The 14,996-nt window shown below is 42.1% G+C and overlaps 1 protein-coding gene and 1 long non-coding RNA gene across 5 annotated transcripts in view; one reads left to right on the top strand and one right to left on the bottom strand.

Annotated features, from left to right (window-relative positions):
- Window positions 1-8,976, top strand: part of LOC143839857 (uncharacterized) — a 32,258-nt gene extending 23,282 nt beyond the window's left edge. For 2 of the 4 annotated variants that reach the window (XR_013231912.1, XR_013231910.1), the window contains exons 3-6: window positions 1,677-1,788; window positions 2,247-2,300; window positions 6,266-6,511; window positions 8,340-8,836. This is a non-coding gene — a long non-coding RNA (uncharacterized LOC143839857). The other 2 variants (XR_013231911.1, XR_013231913.1) reach the window with 2 other exon arrangements.
- ADAMTS1 (ADAM metallopeptidase with thrombospondin type 1 motif 1) lies at window positions 118-14,177 on the bottom strand. The gene is made up of 9 exons (XM_077342475.1): window positions 13,434-14,177; window positions 11,096-11,442; window positions 8,913-9,045; window positions 7,998-8,165; window positions 6,208-6,485; window positions 5,806-5,992; window positions 5,544-5,719; window positions 2,469-2,644; window positions 118-2,275 (listed from the first exon to the last, which is right to left on the bottom strand). Exons 1-9 carry the CDS (start codon window positions 14,020-14,022, stop codon window positions 1,534-1,536), a joined length of 2,796 nt encoding a protein of 931 aa, XP_077198590.1. The 5' UTR covers window positions 14,023-14,177; the 3' UTR covers window positions 118-1,533.
- Window positions 14,178-14,996: the final 819 nt, after the last annotated feature.

The raw sequence follows: 14,996 nt of genomic DNA on the forward strand, positions 1-14,996 counted from the left end.
CCAAGTCTTGGGCTGATCCTCCATTTGTGGTCATTGCGCAACTACTGTATCCTTCACAATATTATACGTCTATTACTTTCTTTGAATATACACATGAATGAAGGGAAAAAAACTCACTCTGTTTCCAAAATTCATAGTGTTTATTATTTCTAATATCATATTATATTGCATAAATACTCTATCCTTGTTAAATGTCCTTTTTTAAAAAAAAAGTGATAACTTAGATCACATTAGACAAGAAATATAAAAATAAATAGGTTCAATATATGCATTTATTACCAATTACAATCCTTCACAGAAGGGAGAGAATATAAATACTTTTAAAGTATGTATTATCTGTAGTTATATTTATTATATACATATGGAGAGCCATATTCTCAGGGTCTATGGACTGGCACAAACTTTTAAATACACATGTATTGGCATATTGCTGTGGATGGACCTGCTATCCCTCAGCTTAGACTTCCCTGTCTTGCAAGTGATTGGAGCAGTGTAAAAACATTACATGCCATGTATTAAAATCTCCTGTTCCTGATGGAATCGTATCTGTTTGCAGCAGATCACGTGCAAGTGTTCTGCTGTTGGCCTGTATATGGTAAGCTGTATCTTAAAGAGGTCAGACCATTACTTTAGCTTAAATGGCAGCATGATATGACTACATTTCCACCAAGAAACTTGACTACAATATACTCTAAAGACAAATATATACTTCCAAGATAAAATTCATTTCACTTAAATATTTTGAAGCAAATGGGGTGTGAATTGCAGACAGAAAGAAAGAGGATTCTATCCAAACCAAGAAGAATGGCATGTATTGCTGGAACTGTTACGATTCTAGTGCTGCAGGCTGACTGCAAGAGGGAAAAGTCGTCTCAGTAAAATCAAGAGACTTCAGAACTGAACCACATTCTAGTCATCAAGAGATTTAACAAACAGCATTTTTGTACTTGCTTATTTACAGGCAGAGAATATGGCTTTCCATTTATTTTTTTAAAAACCCTATTCTGTAAAATAATAGCAGCCATGAAGGTTGAAGGTTCTTTTCAAATACTGAGGGTTTTTTTGTTTTGTTTTTTGATCTTTGTGAGGTAGGCAAGACCTGACCAATTATTAAGCTTAGAGAAAAATGGTCATTCTTATTCCCAACTTTGAGGAAAAAATATTTTTATCAGTACCACGACACAACTCCAGGGGAAAAAAAGATGAAATCACTAAAATATTGAAATGTTTGTTTAAACTTGCTTTGGCCACTGCCTATGTTTTGTTTAACTTGTAACAGACTTAAAAGAGGAAATTGTAATGCCTCAGGGCTTTAGTACTGAAGATGAAATAGCTAGCGACATTAGTTTGCTGTTTTATCAGATTTTCGGTTGATAGAATCCACCCTATCCAACATTATTTGCACTGCCCCTTCTCAGTAAATCCCCCATGGTGAATTTTGCAATGAAAATTACACAATTGTTACCTTTCACCCTCCTTTTCAGTGCTTTGGTCTGAAAATTTTAGCCATTAGCTTTCTCAACCTGTTATAGTTTAGCTGCAGTTTGCAACATTGCAAAAGTCTATTAAATGTTTAGGTTTCTTTAAGGGGTCACAGCTTTCATGTGACAATGTGATGCCATCAAATGAAATACATTTTAATGATCTCTTCTTGAAACCTTTCCCACATGTCTTAGAACATGGTGACCAGTCTCCTAGCTGCCACCGTGGGCATGGAGTATCTGCACATGGCCGGATGTCGATTGGCTTGAGTTCTCTTGCGCAGTCTGATGAAGGTTGTCCACTGAGGTCTCTACATTCTACAGATCTCCTCTGCCATCCGGTTCCACATGACTTTGAACATTCTCTCCATTCTTCAATAACCCATTCAGATAAGATTGTCTCTCTAATTGCATTGAAAGACTCAGTCTTTTTACCAGAAGGCTTCTCAGGTTCAGACTGTAGTGGTTTCTTCACAAAATATGTATATTTTATTTTAGGGAGTGGCAATTGACCTACAGTAAGGACTTGTATTGTTAAAGGTTCCCTCAGTGGACTGAAACTGCGGATTCTTTCCAAGGAGGCTGATGAACCGCTGTACCTCAAAACATTGCCTTTATGACTGATGTCTTGCTCTAAAGTTGATAGTGTGTAGTCACCATTGAGAATATAAGTGCCATTAGCAGCTTTAATGGCTAGGAAGCTACCATCTTGTCTTGTGCCCCTGTGATTCCGTTGTTTAATGTCTATATTTGTTGCCCCAGCAGGAATCACAAGAACATCATGGTAACCATGGCTACAAGGAGAGAAAAAGCCAGAAGGTAGTGTTATGTATTTCCTTATTATCCTAAAAATTACATCAATCACAACAATTTAGATTACTTGTATTTCCTTAAGCTCCAAGGCTGCAGGTCCCTACATAATTAAAATAAGTTTTATTAACAGTTGAATATACCTCTATGATCCTAATGGAAAAGTTAGTTACATACCTGGAACTAGAAAGCATTCCTGATACTTTCTTGCATGTAGAACCACTGCCTCCACAGACACCACATTTATCAAACTTCTTATTGGAGCCAATGATGCGATCACATCCGGCCTTTACACATTGCCCTTGTACACAGATTGAAGTAGTATCTGGGCTACATAATGTTCCATCTATCACCTTTTTAAATAAAAAAAAAATACAGCAAAGCCATAATTAGAAGGCATATATCTGTTATTAAGAATACTGGACATGATGTCACAATTATTTCAGTTTTAAGAGTACCTTGAAGGTCCTCATTAAAATATAGAAGTCTGCTTAATTTTGTATCCACTTACAGGAAAATATTTCAACAGAACAGAATACAAGGGCAAAGAGTGTAATTATTCTTAGCTGTGCACTGTTGAAGTATTTTACTGTAAGTTGACACAAAATTAAGCACACTTAATTGAGCTTCTGAATCTCTATCAGCTCGGTTGTAGAAAAGTAATCTGTACCTGATCCTGGTCGCCAGTGTGATGTCATTAGCTTTTCCATCTGCACTGCTCAGGATCAACTCTAGAGACACACCACTTATTTCATGGGATATCTGAGAGTGGATTTTTTCCACTTAATCGGAGAAGTGCGGGCCCATCACACTCTTCTGGGAGCAGAGGATTTTAGAATTTTCTCCCCCTCCCCCCAGCCATGCCTCCAGCACTGACATTGTACAGAGGTTTTGCCAGTTAGTTAGTTTCTGGCAGCCACCCCGTCCACCTCAAATGATTCCATTTTAGTCCTGCCTTCATTTTGTCTCAGCTTCCATGCTGTAAAAACATTTTTCCTACTTGATAAGCCCCATTAAGTAATGTGATAAGCATTCATGACAGAAGGAGTTAAAGATGAGCCTCCAGCTGCCTCCTCTAACCTTCTCCCAGTTGGCATGTGCTTCACACTGAGGGAGGGGGGAGGAACACTCACCAGGGCTGCCCTCTCTCTTGTCTTTCTTCCTACCCTTTCCCTTCCAGTTTGGCAATTTCTTTTTTAAAGTGAAAGGGATGCATTATGCTTTCATTTTTAAAAAAACAAATAAAGTTTTTAAAACATAAGCAACAGGAAAAAATGGTTTTTAAAGGTCCATTTTTAAAACACGATCTTTTTCAAAGTAAAAAAATAAAAACTCCTATGTGGGAAAAATTGAGACACACAGCTAGGCTTGAACTCACAAAGCTGCAAACCCCAGGCAGGTATCTTACTGACTGAGCCATTTCAGCCACATAGCTTGCAGCCTATAAGCTCTATTCTCTGGTATTTTTTCTCTTCTTTTAAAAAAAGAAAGAAAAGCAATGGGTCATTAAATTTGTGGGTTTTTTTTTAAGGAATCCCAGTGTAATGTGTCTCCTTCACTTAAAAAAAAAGAAATTGCCAAACTGGAAAAGAAAGGGCAGGGGGAAGACAAGAGAGAGAGAGGGGAGCCCTGATCAGCATTTCCCCCCTTCCATGTGAAGCACGTGTCAACTGGAAGAAGGGAAGAGGAGGCAGCTGGAGGCAAAGACAAGCTTGTCTTTAACTCCTTTTGACCCGAACGCTTATCACAGTACTTAAGTGGCTTATAAAGCAAGAAAAATGCTTTTACATCACAGAAGCTGAGACAAAATGAAAGCAGGACTAAAATGGAACCTCTGGAGAAGTGAAAGGGGCTACTCCTGCAGGAAACCAATCAAGGATGTCCCCACCCACCCCTTCCAAGAACAATTCTCGGAAATCCAGTTTTTAGGTGCAGAGTTATAGTCTGCAATTCGGGGAGGTGGGGAATCCAAGAAAGGAGAGTGCAGGAATAGGACGCAAAAAGGGTGTGGGCTCAATTTGGTAAGAATTGCAATTTAGCTATGAACACAGAAAGCACCTGGGTTATCTGACCCACCAAACATTGCTAATGACCAGCTACCACCAACTTCCATTGCTAAGTAACAGCTAACTTAATTTGAGTGCAAATTCATGTCATTTTGCCAGTTTACAGCTGTCCCATGTGTCCAAGTAGCAGCAGAAAAAAGATTCAAGGATGTAGGAGAGATTCTTTTTTTCAAAAAAATAGCTGATTAGCCAATGGTCATAGATAACATACCAATTTTAAAAAACTGTTATTTCCCTGACACGCTAAATGTGATGCATGCATAAAAACAGTTTAGATGGTGAGGTACACAAGAAGTGTGGGAGGCACGTATCCAAAGAGTTGCTATATGACAGATTCTAGATCCCTACATTTAGAATCTGCCTCCAGAGTCTGCATATATAGTTCCTGGCCTCAATGACTGCATGTGCAATACGAAACGGAAGGTCTGCCCTATGAGCGTTGACAATGACAGTTACCTTTTTTGGTAATCAAGGTCTGAATATGGCCTCCCTTTACTATCTCATTCTCAACCAGAATTCATCCCTTCCGTATTCCTCTCAAATAAGTGTTCAGATGTGTAAAAATATATAGTAGCTGCTATCTACTATTGGCCAGTTGCACATTACAATCTCTATCTACTGATACCTATATATTTATATGCTTTAATTAAATCAAATAAGATTCTAATCTTGAAGCACTTGGGACTGCAGAAGCCTAGCTGCTTTAAAAGGGATTAGGCAATCAGCATATAGCTAAATAATAAGGACTTTAATAAGGACTTCCTGAAACAGAACAAAACAGTCCATTGTCATCTTTGGTCACAAGAAAGACAGGATAACTAAATGCTTAATAATTAGGCATGACCAGACTCTGGGATCACAAGAATGGCTAAAACTTAGAAAATCAAGCACTTTAAAGAAATTTAAGGGGAGGGGGATCAGAAGTAGAAGCAAAATTACTATGTATGTAATCTTTGTTTGCACTGGCAGAACTGGAGGATAAAATAAAGAGTGGAATGAATAAGTCACTTTGGATCTCATTGGGGAAAAAACAGAAAAAGTAAATAAAATGAACAAAAGTGAAATGAGAATTAAATATAAATAGTACGATTTGAATAAAGTGTTGCATTTCATATGGGAACCTTCTTCTTTAATCATCTCCAGGAGTGGTAACATTTAGCACTGCAAAGTTTTAGCACACACCTACCTTTGGCTGAAGAACAAAGAAATAGCCAGTGCCTTTAGCAAGACAAACAAGCTTGCATCTGTCTTTGGGAGAGACGCCAGCATACTTGGGTGTCCATTCCACTGCAGGTCCACTCCCAAAATGAGATTTGGAAATATCATTGTGAGTTTCACACTGTTCCTCCCTGAAGGTTTTGCCTGCATACAGAAAAGACATTTAATGGACACTAGAAGCCAATTTTCTATTTTACAACATTCCATTTTAAACATTAATTGTAGCTTACCATTGCTGTCTGGGCAGTCTTCAATGTTACAGGATCTGTACTGCACCCGTTTCCCTTCACAGTATTTTCCTCCATTCTTTGGAATTGGATTGTCACACTCTCTCACAGAATACTGGACTCCGCCACCGCATGTTCTTGAACACTCTCCCCACTGTCCCCATGGTCCCCAGCCTCCATGGACAGGATTCTGTATTTTAAAAAAATAAGACAATCTTTGCATGTCAAAATATTTTGAAAATGCATGGTTCTATGGGGAGGGGAGAATTGCTATAACTAGACTGCTATAACTAGACAGAATATTCCACATTTTCTTGATCATAATTCTCAGCTTTTATACATATATTTGTTCTATACAACTATTATACATTCAACAAAATGTTCAACTACAAATAATATACTTACATCATAATGCTTTTTGTCTACACACTTGCCATTCACACACCATTTCCCCTCTCCACAGCTGGTACCATCTGCCCAAGGAAAATGTTTGGTTTGGCATACGAGCAATCCGCCGGAAGTTCCAGTGCACCACAAGGTCATACACGTGCTGGCTGCATCAGGACAATGCTTGGACTCCTCTCCAAATGTAAACTGGCATTGCCTATTGGCATCATAGACTGTTCCAGGGAGGTCAGAAGGGAGCTGTATAGGTTTATGAGGTTTATCCAGCAAACACTCACCTGAAAAATGATGCAAGCAAACTCTGGTAAGAGATTCAATTTTATTTCATTTAAACAAGATCTATCTGCAAAAGGGAGCTCTTCCACCAAGCATTTAGTTGAAGTCAATTTAAACCAATGCCTTCCACAGGCCCCTGACCCCCCCTCCCATGAATCTCTATGTAGGAACTGCCCAGCCATGGGTCCATCAGTAAGCTTCATTGTGAATTGCTGTTCTCATTACTGTTCTATTGTTCAACTATACTATTTGTTCTACTGTTATTATTATTACCAGGGCTACCAATTTCTCTGTATTGTTATGTTCTGTTTCATGTAAACTGCCCTGAGCCTTAGGTGAGGCCGATATATAAATGTAATAAACAAATATAAATAAATAAACAAACTGCAGGATACCTTATTTCTGGGTCCCTTCAAAAATATATATACAGGGAGGTACTACATAACACTAAATATTCCCAAGAGTAAAGGAGTCAAGTTAAAATCATGTCTGTTGCAAGCAAGTAGAGGAGGTGTAAGCCCCCCCCCCCCATATTCCCAATTGGAACAGTGGTTTCAGGTTTGAAACTGTTACAAGAGGGAAGATTCAAGCCCCTCTTCTCATGCCCAGTAACCCTGACTGAAACATTAGCCAACATGCCTGCTTGCCAGGACCCAGGTGGATCTGGGAAATAAGCATGATGTAGGTAGCATAATATGGACCAGCATATAACACAAGGCTAGGATTTGGGATCCTGCTGTTCAAGTACCTGTTCACCAACAAACTTACGGAGTTGCTAAGACAAGTTCTCTCTCAACCACTGAACAAAATTACTACAGCAGTCACCAGACTCAGAAGGCTGTTGAGAAAACTACTGACAGTGCTGAAAACTTGGCTCTTTAGAAGTGGTATTAAATAATGAAAACAGATGCATGTTTACTATCGGTCTGTTTAACTGTTACTCTGTGAGATGTTACAGTATGAACATAAGAAAAGATCTATCAAGTCTAGCATTTTGTTACCATCCAAATGCTTTCAGATAGAGGGGCATGAACACATCAGTTCTATCTGTTGCTACTTTGTACTCTGTGACTTTTATTCAGCAGTAGACTGACATAGGAGGCTCAACTTATCTTTCATGGCTAATTGTAGTTTGATACAAATGTAGGCCAAGGAAAGCGCCTAGAAACCATTCCCTCTTTATTATGTAAATGTATCCGTGTGCCCACATATATGACTGAAAAAAATATTTAAAATGATGCAGGCGGAGGCTGATTGTTTGATATTTCTCAGTGAAATCAGAAATATGCCAGAAGATGGCAGTTTGGTAGGAAAGACCCACATGAACAGACCCAGCTGCCATTGGCAGCTCAGTCAGACAAACATTCTCCCAGCTGTGCAAGAGTTGCCCACGAATAAGTAGCTCCCCTGCTTATACCTCACAACAACTTCATACTATAATTTCCCATCATTTTTAGTAAGATGGAAAACAAAGAATTAAATATCTACAAAGATGAAAACAAAATATGTCTTACCGTGACCGTTGTCCAAAAATGTAGTAATCATGTAAGCACTACATGGAGACCAAGGCTGGCTTCGATCCAAATTGGAAAGCATAGATGCCATCATGTGGTAATCCCTACTTATGCCATTAATACTGGCACACTGTTTTGCATCGTCATGGGGCATATTAAAGACGTGGCCTTTAAAAACAACATCAGGAAGGAACCATAAGTCTGCTGTATATGTACATCATTTATTGCACCCATTCTTAATTTGTACTGATGCAGGTATTGCTATAGCAAAATGACAATATTCCGGGGAAATTTCACTCAGATCCCAATGACTGAAACAAATCTTCTGATTTTTATGAACAGGTGGAAAGAGCAGCCTAATAACAGCTACAGTTGCCAACTTCCTAGAGGAAAAAACACCCTGCCTCTTTAATCGAGGATCAATGCCTGCCCATTTTCAATCATTAAACCTCTATTAAAGGGAGACGGCATTCTTCCACCACGTCTGTGGCCAACTCTAGTAAGAGCAGTTATCCGAACATAAACAGAACTAAAACCTAAGTTTGCCTCTTGGTTTATTGAAAGGTTATTGCTTCTGCAGCCAAAGTGCAATTTGGACTTTCAATACTTGCCTCAGTTTTTTCACAAGCCAAACAGATGAGCAGGACTTCCAAATAGCACTTGTTGCTTAGAAGGCTGTACCTGTAACTGAGACTACTCCCTTTAACAGGTGCATGGATTTGATTTCAATGGGATTTGCATTTATATGGTTTGAAGCTGTAGAACCCATATATACCCTCAAGAAAAACTAGGCTACAGTAACTGGAAAATCAGTGTTTGTTCAAACATTAATTTACTTATTTACAGACCGATAGAAGCAAGGTATGTTTTCAAAATGAATTGACCTGCCACAAATGTCCTTTGGATCTTACTTACCCAGCTCATGAGTGGTTGTAAAGGCAGCTTGCAAGCCATCATCTTCTATGACAGAGCAACTGCGGTTTGGATCACAAACTGTTCCCACGTCAGCCATCCCAAGAGTATCACATGTCTTGGCACCACAGAGATCCTGGGGGGAGGGGGGGAGAGAAAGAGTTATTTTCATTATGTCAGTTCTTAACTTTGCCAGAATAAAATATGGCTTTGGCAGTGTGCCTCTCCTTATGGAAAGAGCATCAATGCTCAGTATTTGAATAGGTATACAAGGTAATTCTCTGTCGCCCCCTCTGGAAAATACACAACAGCTTACGCAAAGGAGCAGTTTCAGTAGAAGGGCTTGATTTGAGTCCAGTAGCACCTTAGAAACCAATGACTGGGGATGGCATGAGCTTTGACTCTCAGACTGCATAATACGTATATTTATTTATTTATTTATTTATTTATTTATTTATTTATTTGATTTTTATACTGCCCTCCCATACGGCTCCACATTGTGGAGTAATACATGGACTGACCTAAGCGTATAACATAATCAGAAATAACATTAACAATAATCCAACAGAGGTTTAAATTAACATAATATCATTTATTTTATTCAACAATAATATAGCAGGAATGACAACTTAGATTTTAAAAAAAAAACCCAGAAAGGTCAGACTGGTGTAGGCCATGGAGGAGGTGTCTGAGGGGGGAACCTATAGATGTTATTGGGTTGGTCAATCTCATGGGGATGCCAGGTGGAGCTCCTTTTTGCAGGCCCTGCAGAATTGTGAGAGTTCAGGCAGGGCCCTGATCTCTTCAGGGAGCTCGTTCCACCAAGTGGGAGCCAGGATAGAAAAAGCTCTGGCCCTTGTTGAGGACTGACATACTTCTTTGGGGTCAGGGATCACCAGCCAGCTGCTGGTGGCAGAGTGTAATGCTCTTTTGGGTGTATAGGCAGAGAGACAGTCTCAGGTACCCTGGGCCCAGACTGCATATGGCCTTGAAGATAAGAACCAAAACCTTAATCCTGATCTGGAATTTGATTGGGAGACAGCTGAATTGTTAAAGTATAGGCTGGATATGGGATCTCCATAGTGTATTGGTGAGAATCTTGGTCGTGGTGTTCTGAACCAATTATAGTTTCCAGATCAAGGATAAGGGTAGGTCTGCATAGATCAAGTTGCAGAAGTACAGTCTAGAGGTGACCATCGCATGGATCACTGTGGCTAGGTGTTGTGGTGCCAAGTAGGGCGCTAGTAGCTTGGCCTGGCATAGGTGGTAGAAGGCCTGCTGTGCTACTCTCTTGACCTGTGCCTCCATGGAGAGAGAGGCGTTGAGGATCACACCCAGGTTTCTGGCAGAATGGGCTACTGCTATACGCACACCATCCAGGTTGGGTAGGCGTGCTTCCTCGCTTGGTCCCTTCCTACTCAGCCACAGGACCTCCATCTTTGAAGGGTTGAGCTTCAGACAACTCTGCTTAAGCCACTTCATCACTGCTTCCAGGCATCTGGCTAATTTTTCTGGGGGGGAACTGAGGCAGTCATCCATCAGGAGGAAGAGTTGGGTGTCATCTGCATACTGATAGCAACCCAGCCCAAACTTCCACACCAGCTGAGCAAGAGGGTGCATGAAGATGTTAAATAAAATAGGAGAGAGGATTGCTCCTAGTGGGACTCCACATGTGAGCTGATGATGACTGTATACTCTCTCTCCTATCTCAACTCTCTATATGTGACCCTGGAGGGGTAACACAATGTCCATGCAAAAGTTTTCTGTAGGAATAATTTTTAGTTACATATACTTCAGTCTATATACTCTTATTAATTTTCTTCACCCACAGTTGGCTTTACAATTGTGTTGCAATGGAGATCCATTTGGAACTTCTTATGAAGAGTAATGTGAATCTGGCTACTTCTTGATCATGAACCAAACAAGGCTCAAAAATCAAACTATAAGCAGTACTAAGTATGCACAGACACTTATTACAGTTTTCGCATAATAGCAGCTATAGAGAGTAACCCCACAATAGGTAAAATGGTTGCATCACACATACATACCTCTCAGAGTTTGAATCTTAGCAATAATTTCTACAGAAACTGCAGATAAATTATTTTTTTAGCTCAGTTGCAGCAAAAGTTAAGAATGCCTTTTCTGGAATCTGGAAAATGCAGACTTTGCTCCTTCTTGTCCCTTACCTGTCTGGTGAAAAGAATTGCAGTGTCATAGTGCTCAGCATGCCGGTCACTGGGAGGATTGTGCTGCTTCTGCCAGTTGCAGAAATTTCTTAAGGTGAGGGCAGCATTTGAGGATATATCAGGTCCTTTCTGCTCATCATAGATGATCATTATTTTCACCACTACCAGGCTGATGGAGTTCCGGATGCTTGGGTGCTTGTACAACTTGGCTGCCACAGACATCAGTGTCAGGAGATAGTGCTTCAGTCCACTGCCATGAAACTCTGCCATAGACTGGTCTGCTACCAGTAAGGTTTCCACATAGCGAGGGCTTGACACAAATCTTTTTTTCCTTGTACTTCCATGTCCTATACATTAAAAATATTAAAGACTTACCAAAAGCCAATTTCTCTACAGTTTTGAGCATTAGCATATTAGCAAGCAAAAAAATATTACTAATTGCTTATATGTCATTGCTAAAGAGGAAACATTGTTAGTAGTAATAAAAGACCTTCAAATGGGAGCTCAACAGCATTTCAATTTTTGGGGGTTATTTTTGCTGTTCAGTCTTCTGCAACCTCAACAGCTTTTAACACAGTCTCACCTGCAAGGTCTGCCACTCTCAGATTGTTTATTCTAAAATATTTCCATTGCGGGCATGAATTCATGTTTGTTACATATATCCACAATGTCCTTGAGGGTGTCACTGTACACAATTTTCCCTGCTATTCTAAAACACTTACATCTTTATGATTATGAAGCCAACCTGACTGATTTAAGAAGATAATTCCTTTCTTCTGTAGGAAAATAGTTCTTTAGGCAAAGAAGTTTCATTTTCCTGATGATATCAGTGCACATACCTCTGCCTGAACCTTGTCCAGCATGGTAAGGGAACAAGGAATTATCTTCCCTGTGTAGGTCTCTCCTCTAGTTCCGGGAGTATTATTGATTCCCTTTGCTGGAGTTTACCTTCCTATAGCAAACATTTAATATGTTACAGACGTACAGGAGTTCTGTTCTCCTCTATGTAATCAGAGCACCAAAACCTCCTGCCTGGAAACAAAAAACCCTTATTTTAGGGTTCATATGGGAGCAAAGCTTCCTGAAACAAATTTTATGTATGAATTTCAAGCAACTGTCTGCATCTCTGACCTAGTTGCTCCCATGACCTCATGGCATCACCTTCTTTTCCTCAGATAGTGTGTCCTTGTCTCACCCCCCTGCTTTTCCCTTCAGCTTTTCATGTACTGCATGAGTCATATTCACCAGCCTTCATTCACAGACTTTCTTGGACTGGACTTCCTTTTACTTCAGTACACCTGTTTCCATGGTATGACTATGGATATTATTTTCATAGTGCACAGTAGGATTTGGAATACTTTCCAATCAATAAATATCTGTTTTTTAAATTAACAGGATGTAGTTACACATAAAGTGAGCCTGAGTCACTACTGACTTTGCCAATGCAACATTTGTGGAAATGTTCCCAATTAGTGAAAGCAGCAACATTTATTCATGTGTTTCTATTCAGAACTTAAATGTTTGTATAAGTAGGTATTACTTTAATTTTTGAATATTTTTTAAAGTTTCATAAAACCTAGGCGTGTCAGACTATAATCCTAAACAGAATTGCATCCTTCTATTGAAGTTAACAGATTTAGAAAGGAGTAACACTGTTTAGGATTGCGCTGTCAGGGTAACTGAAAATACTGTTTCATTCACTGGTGTAGATAAATTGCACCTAGGCCACTTCATAAGTTAAATACCCTGAATGCAGACACACTTAGCAGGCAGTTAGGAACACTGAAGTCTGTAAGACTTCTGGTGCTGGTTGCTAATTAGCATAAGACAGAGTGTTCCTGTAAAAGCTACATTAATAATAAACGTACCTAGTATTAGACAGCTGACCTAGAATCTCATTAAGCATGCATTTCAACAGAATTAGATCTAGAGCTAAGATCTCCCCGTTACAGGCAGAGTAGCGAAAATTATTTTGAAAATAGTGATCATTGCAGCCATGTACTTAGATTCAAAAGCTAAAAGGCACGTTTGGAAACTATTAGTCAGACAACTGCCAATTGCCAAACGTTAGTTTCTGGCTTTGCTTTATTTTTACGGGAGACACCATGCAAGCCACAAAAATCAGTTTCGAGTCACTCTCCTGCGCGATTTATTTCTGTGGATGCCACCTTTTATAGTGACCCACTGCAAGAAATCTAACAGAGCTTTCGTACTGCTTCAGGCCCTTTTAAAAAGTGTTCCGCGGGGCGCATGCGCGCCACGCAGCTCCCCACTGACGTCCTGAAGCCGAACTCCTTATTTGCCAGACATGGGGGGGGGGAGGGGGGTTGCTCCGTACCTGCCCGCAACACTTGTTGCGGCCGCTGAATGTCTACGAACAAGGGGGAGCTGCTGTCCGCCACCCCACACTTAGTGCCGCCGCCCTGGCGGGGATCCCTCTGCAGCCGGCGCCGCAAGACGTGGAGCCCGAGCGCGGCTTCTCCTGGCGGGAGCGAGACATTCGCAGGCTGGATGAGGTACTCTACTCCGCGCAAATAAAAAGCGCCGCGGATCCCTCCGCAGAGGCTGAGCGCGGCGGCAGAAACGGGATCCCCGTTGACAGTCCCAGCGTAGAAACAAGCGGCCAAGTCGGCATCTCCGGGCTGCTCGGACGCCTCTGTCGCCGCCGCCTGCCCCGTCCGGGGACGGCTGCCCACGTATTGCAGCGTCAGGTCCGACGCCAAGAAGCTGCTGTCGGGTTGCAGTTCCAAGCTGAAGTGCTGGCCGAAGGCGTCTAGGCGGTAGAGCCGCGCCTCAGCCGCCTGCTGCCCAGGGGAATCCAGCCTCTGGGGCACCACCAGCTCTTCCTCTGTCGTCGGCGGGCTGCCCCGAGCGGCCAGGCAGAGGAGCAGGGCTCGCAGCGCCAAGCGTGCTGCCGCCCCTGTCATGCTGGACCCGAGGCCGGCGAGGGCAGGCGGCGAAGGGCTCCCGCGGCACCCGAGCACGGCTTTCGCGGCGGGATGGCGCTCGACGCTCGGCTGCGGAGGCGCCCCCGTGCAAAGTGGCAGAGGCGAAGCGAGCGCCTTGGCGGTTCGGCCTGAATGCGAGAGCCGGCGAAGCCCGCGCGGCCTTTTATTGCAGTCGTGCGGGGACCGGCGGCCCCCCTTCTGGTAGGCGGGGACCCCCTGGACAAGCTTTGAGTGCTCCGAGTGCGTAACTCGTGGCGGCGACGGCTGCCTGGAGAGCCGCCACACCCTCCATCGGACGGGAGGGAAGGCGAGCCCGGATGGAGGCAGAGAGGGGGAGAGGGAGACGGAGAGGGAGAGATACCTGTGTGGGGCTGTGCGCAGCGCACAATGCGCTAGGAGCGGCTGCTGGAACCCGAACTGGCCAAGAAGAGCAGCCGAGTCGCGCTCCATTTCTTCCCTTCTTGCCTGCTTTCCAGCTACAGGTTTTCCACTTAGGAGGGCGACGGTTGCTCAGAGCCCCAAGGAAAGGATACTCAGAAGAGGAGAGGGAGGCAAAGTCTCCTTGAACCCCCCCCCCCCCGAAGTCTGTCCCTGCCAGAACCTTTTTCCCACACCGAGACCATGTTTGGAAAGGGAGGGAGAGTGCAAATCCCTTGACACGGATTCCGCCTTCTCTTTCAATGCGGTGGGCTAAAGAGCAGGGTCAAGTTACCAGCCTCTTTTTCTAGTTACCCACCTGCTGCAGGGCGCTGAATGGACTCTCACTCAAAGCAGCAAGCCATGGGAAAGCCATTGATTCGGTTTTGGAACAAGTGGATTTTTGTTGGCCAGATATCATCTGTTCAAGTAATGTCAGTTATCACCATATGCCATTAAAAAAAATAAAAATACCGGCATATGAGAGGAGAAAATTCCTGTAGATCACATCTGAATCCTTTGAAGGGGCAGTGATG

This window comes from Paroedura picta, chromosome 6 (genome assembly GCF_049243985.1).
Source record: "Paroedura picta isolate Pp20150507F chromosome 6, Ppicta_v3.0, whole genome shotgun sequence".
Classification (NCBI taxonomy): domain Eukaryota; kingdom Metazoa; phylum Chordata; class Lepidosauria; order Squamata; family Gekkonidae; genus Paroedura; species Paroedura picta.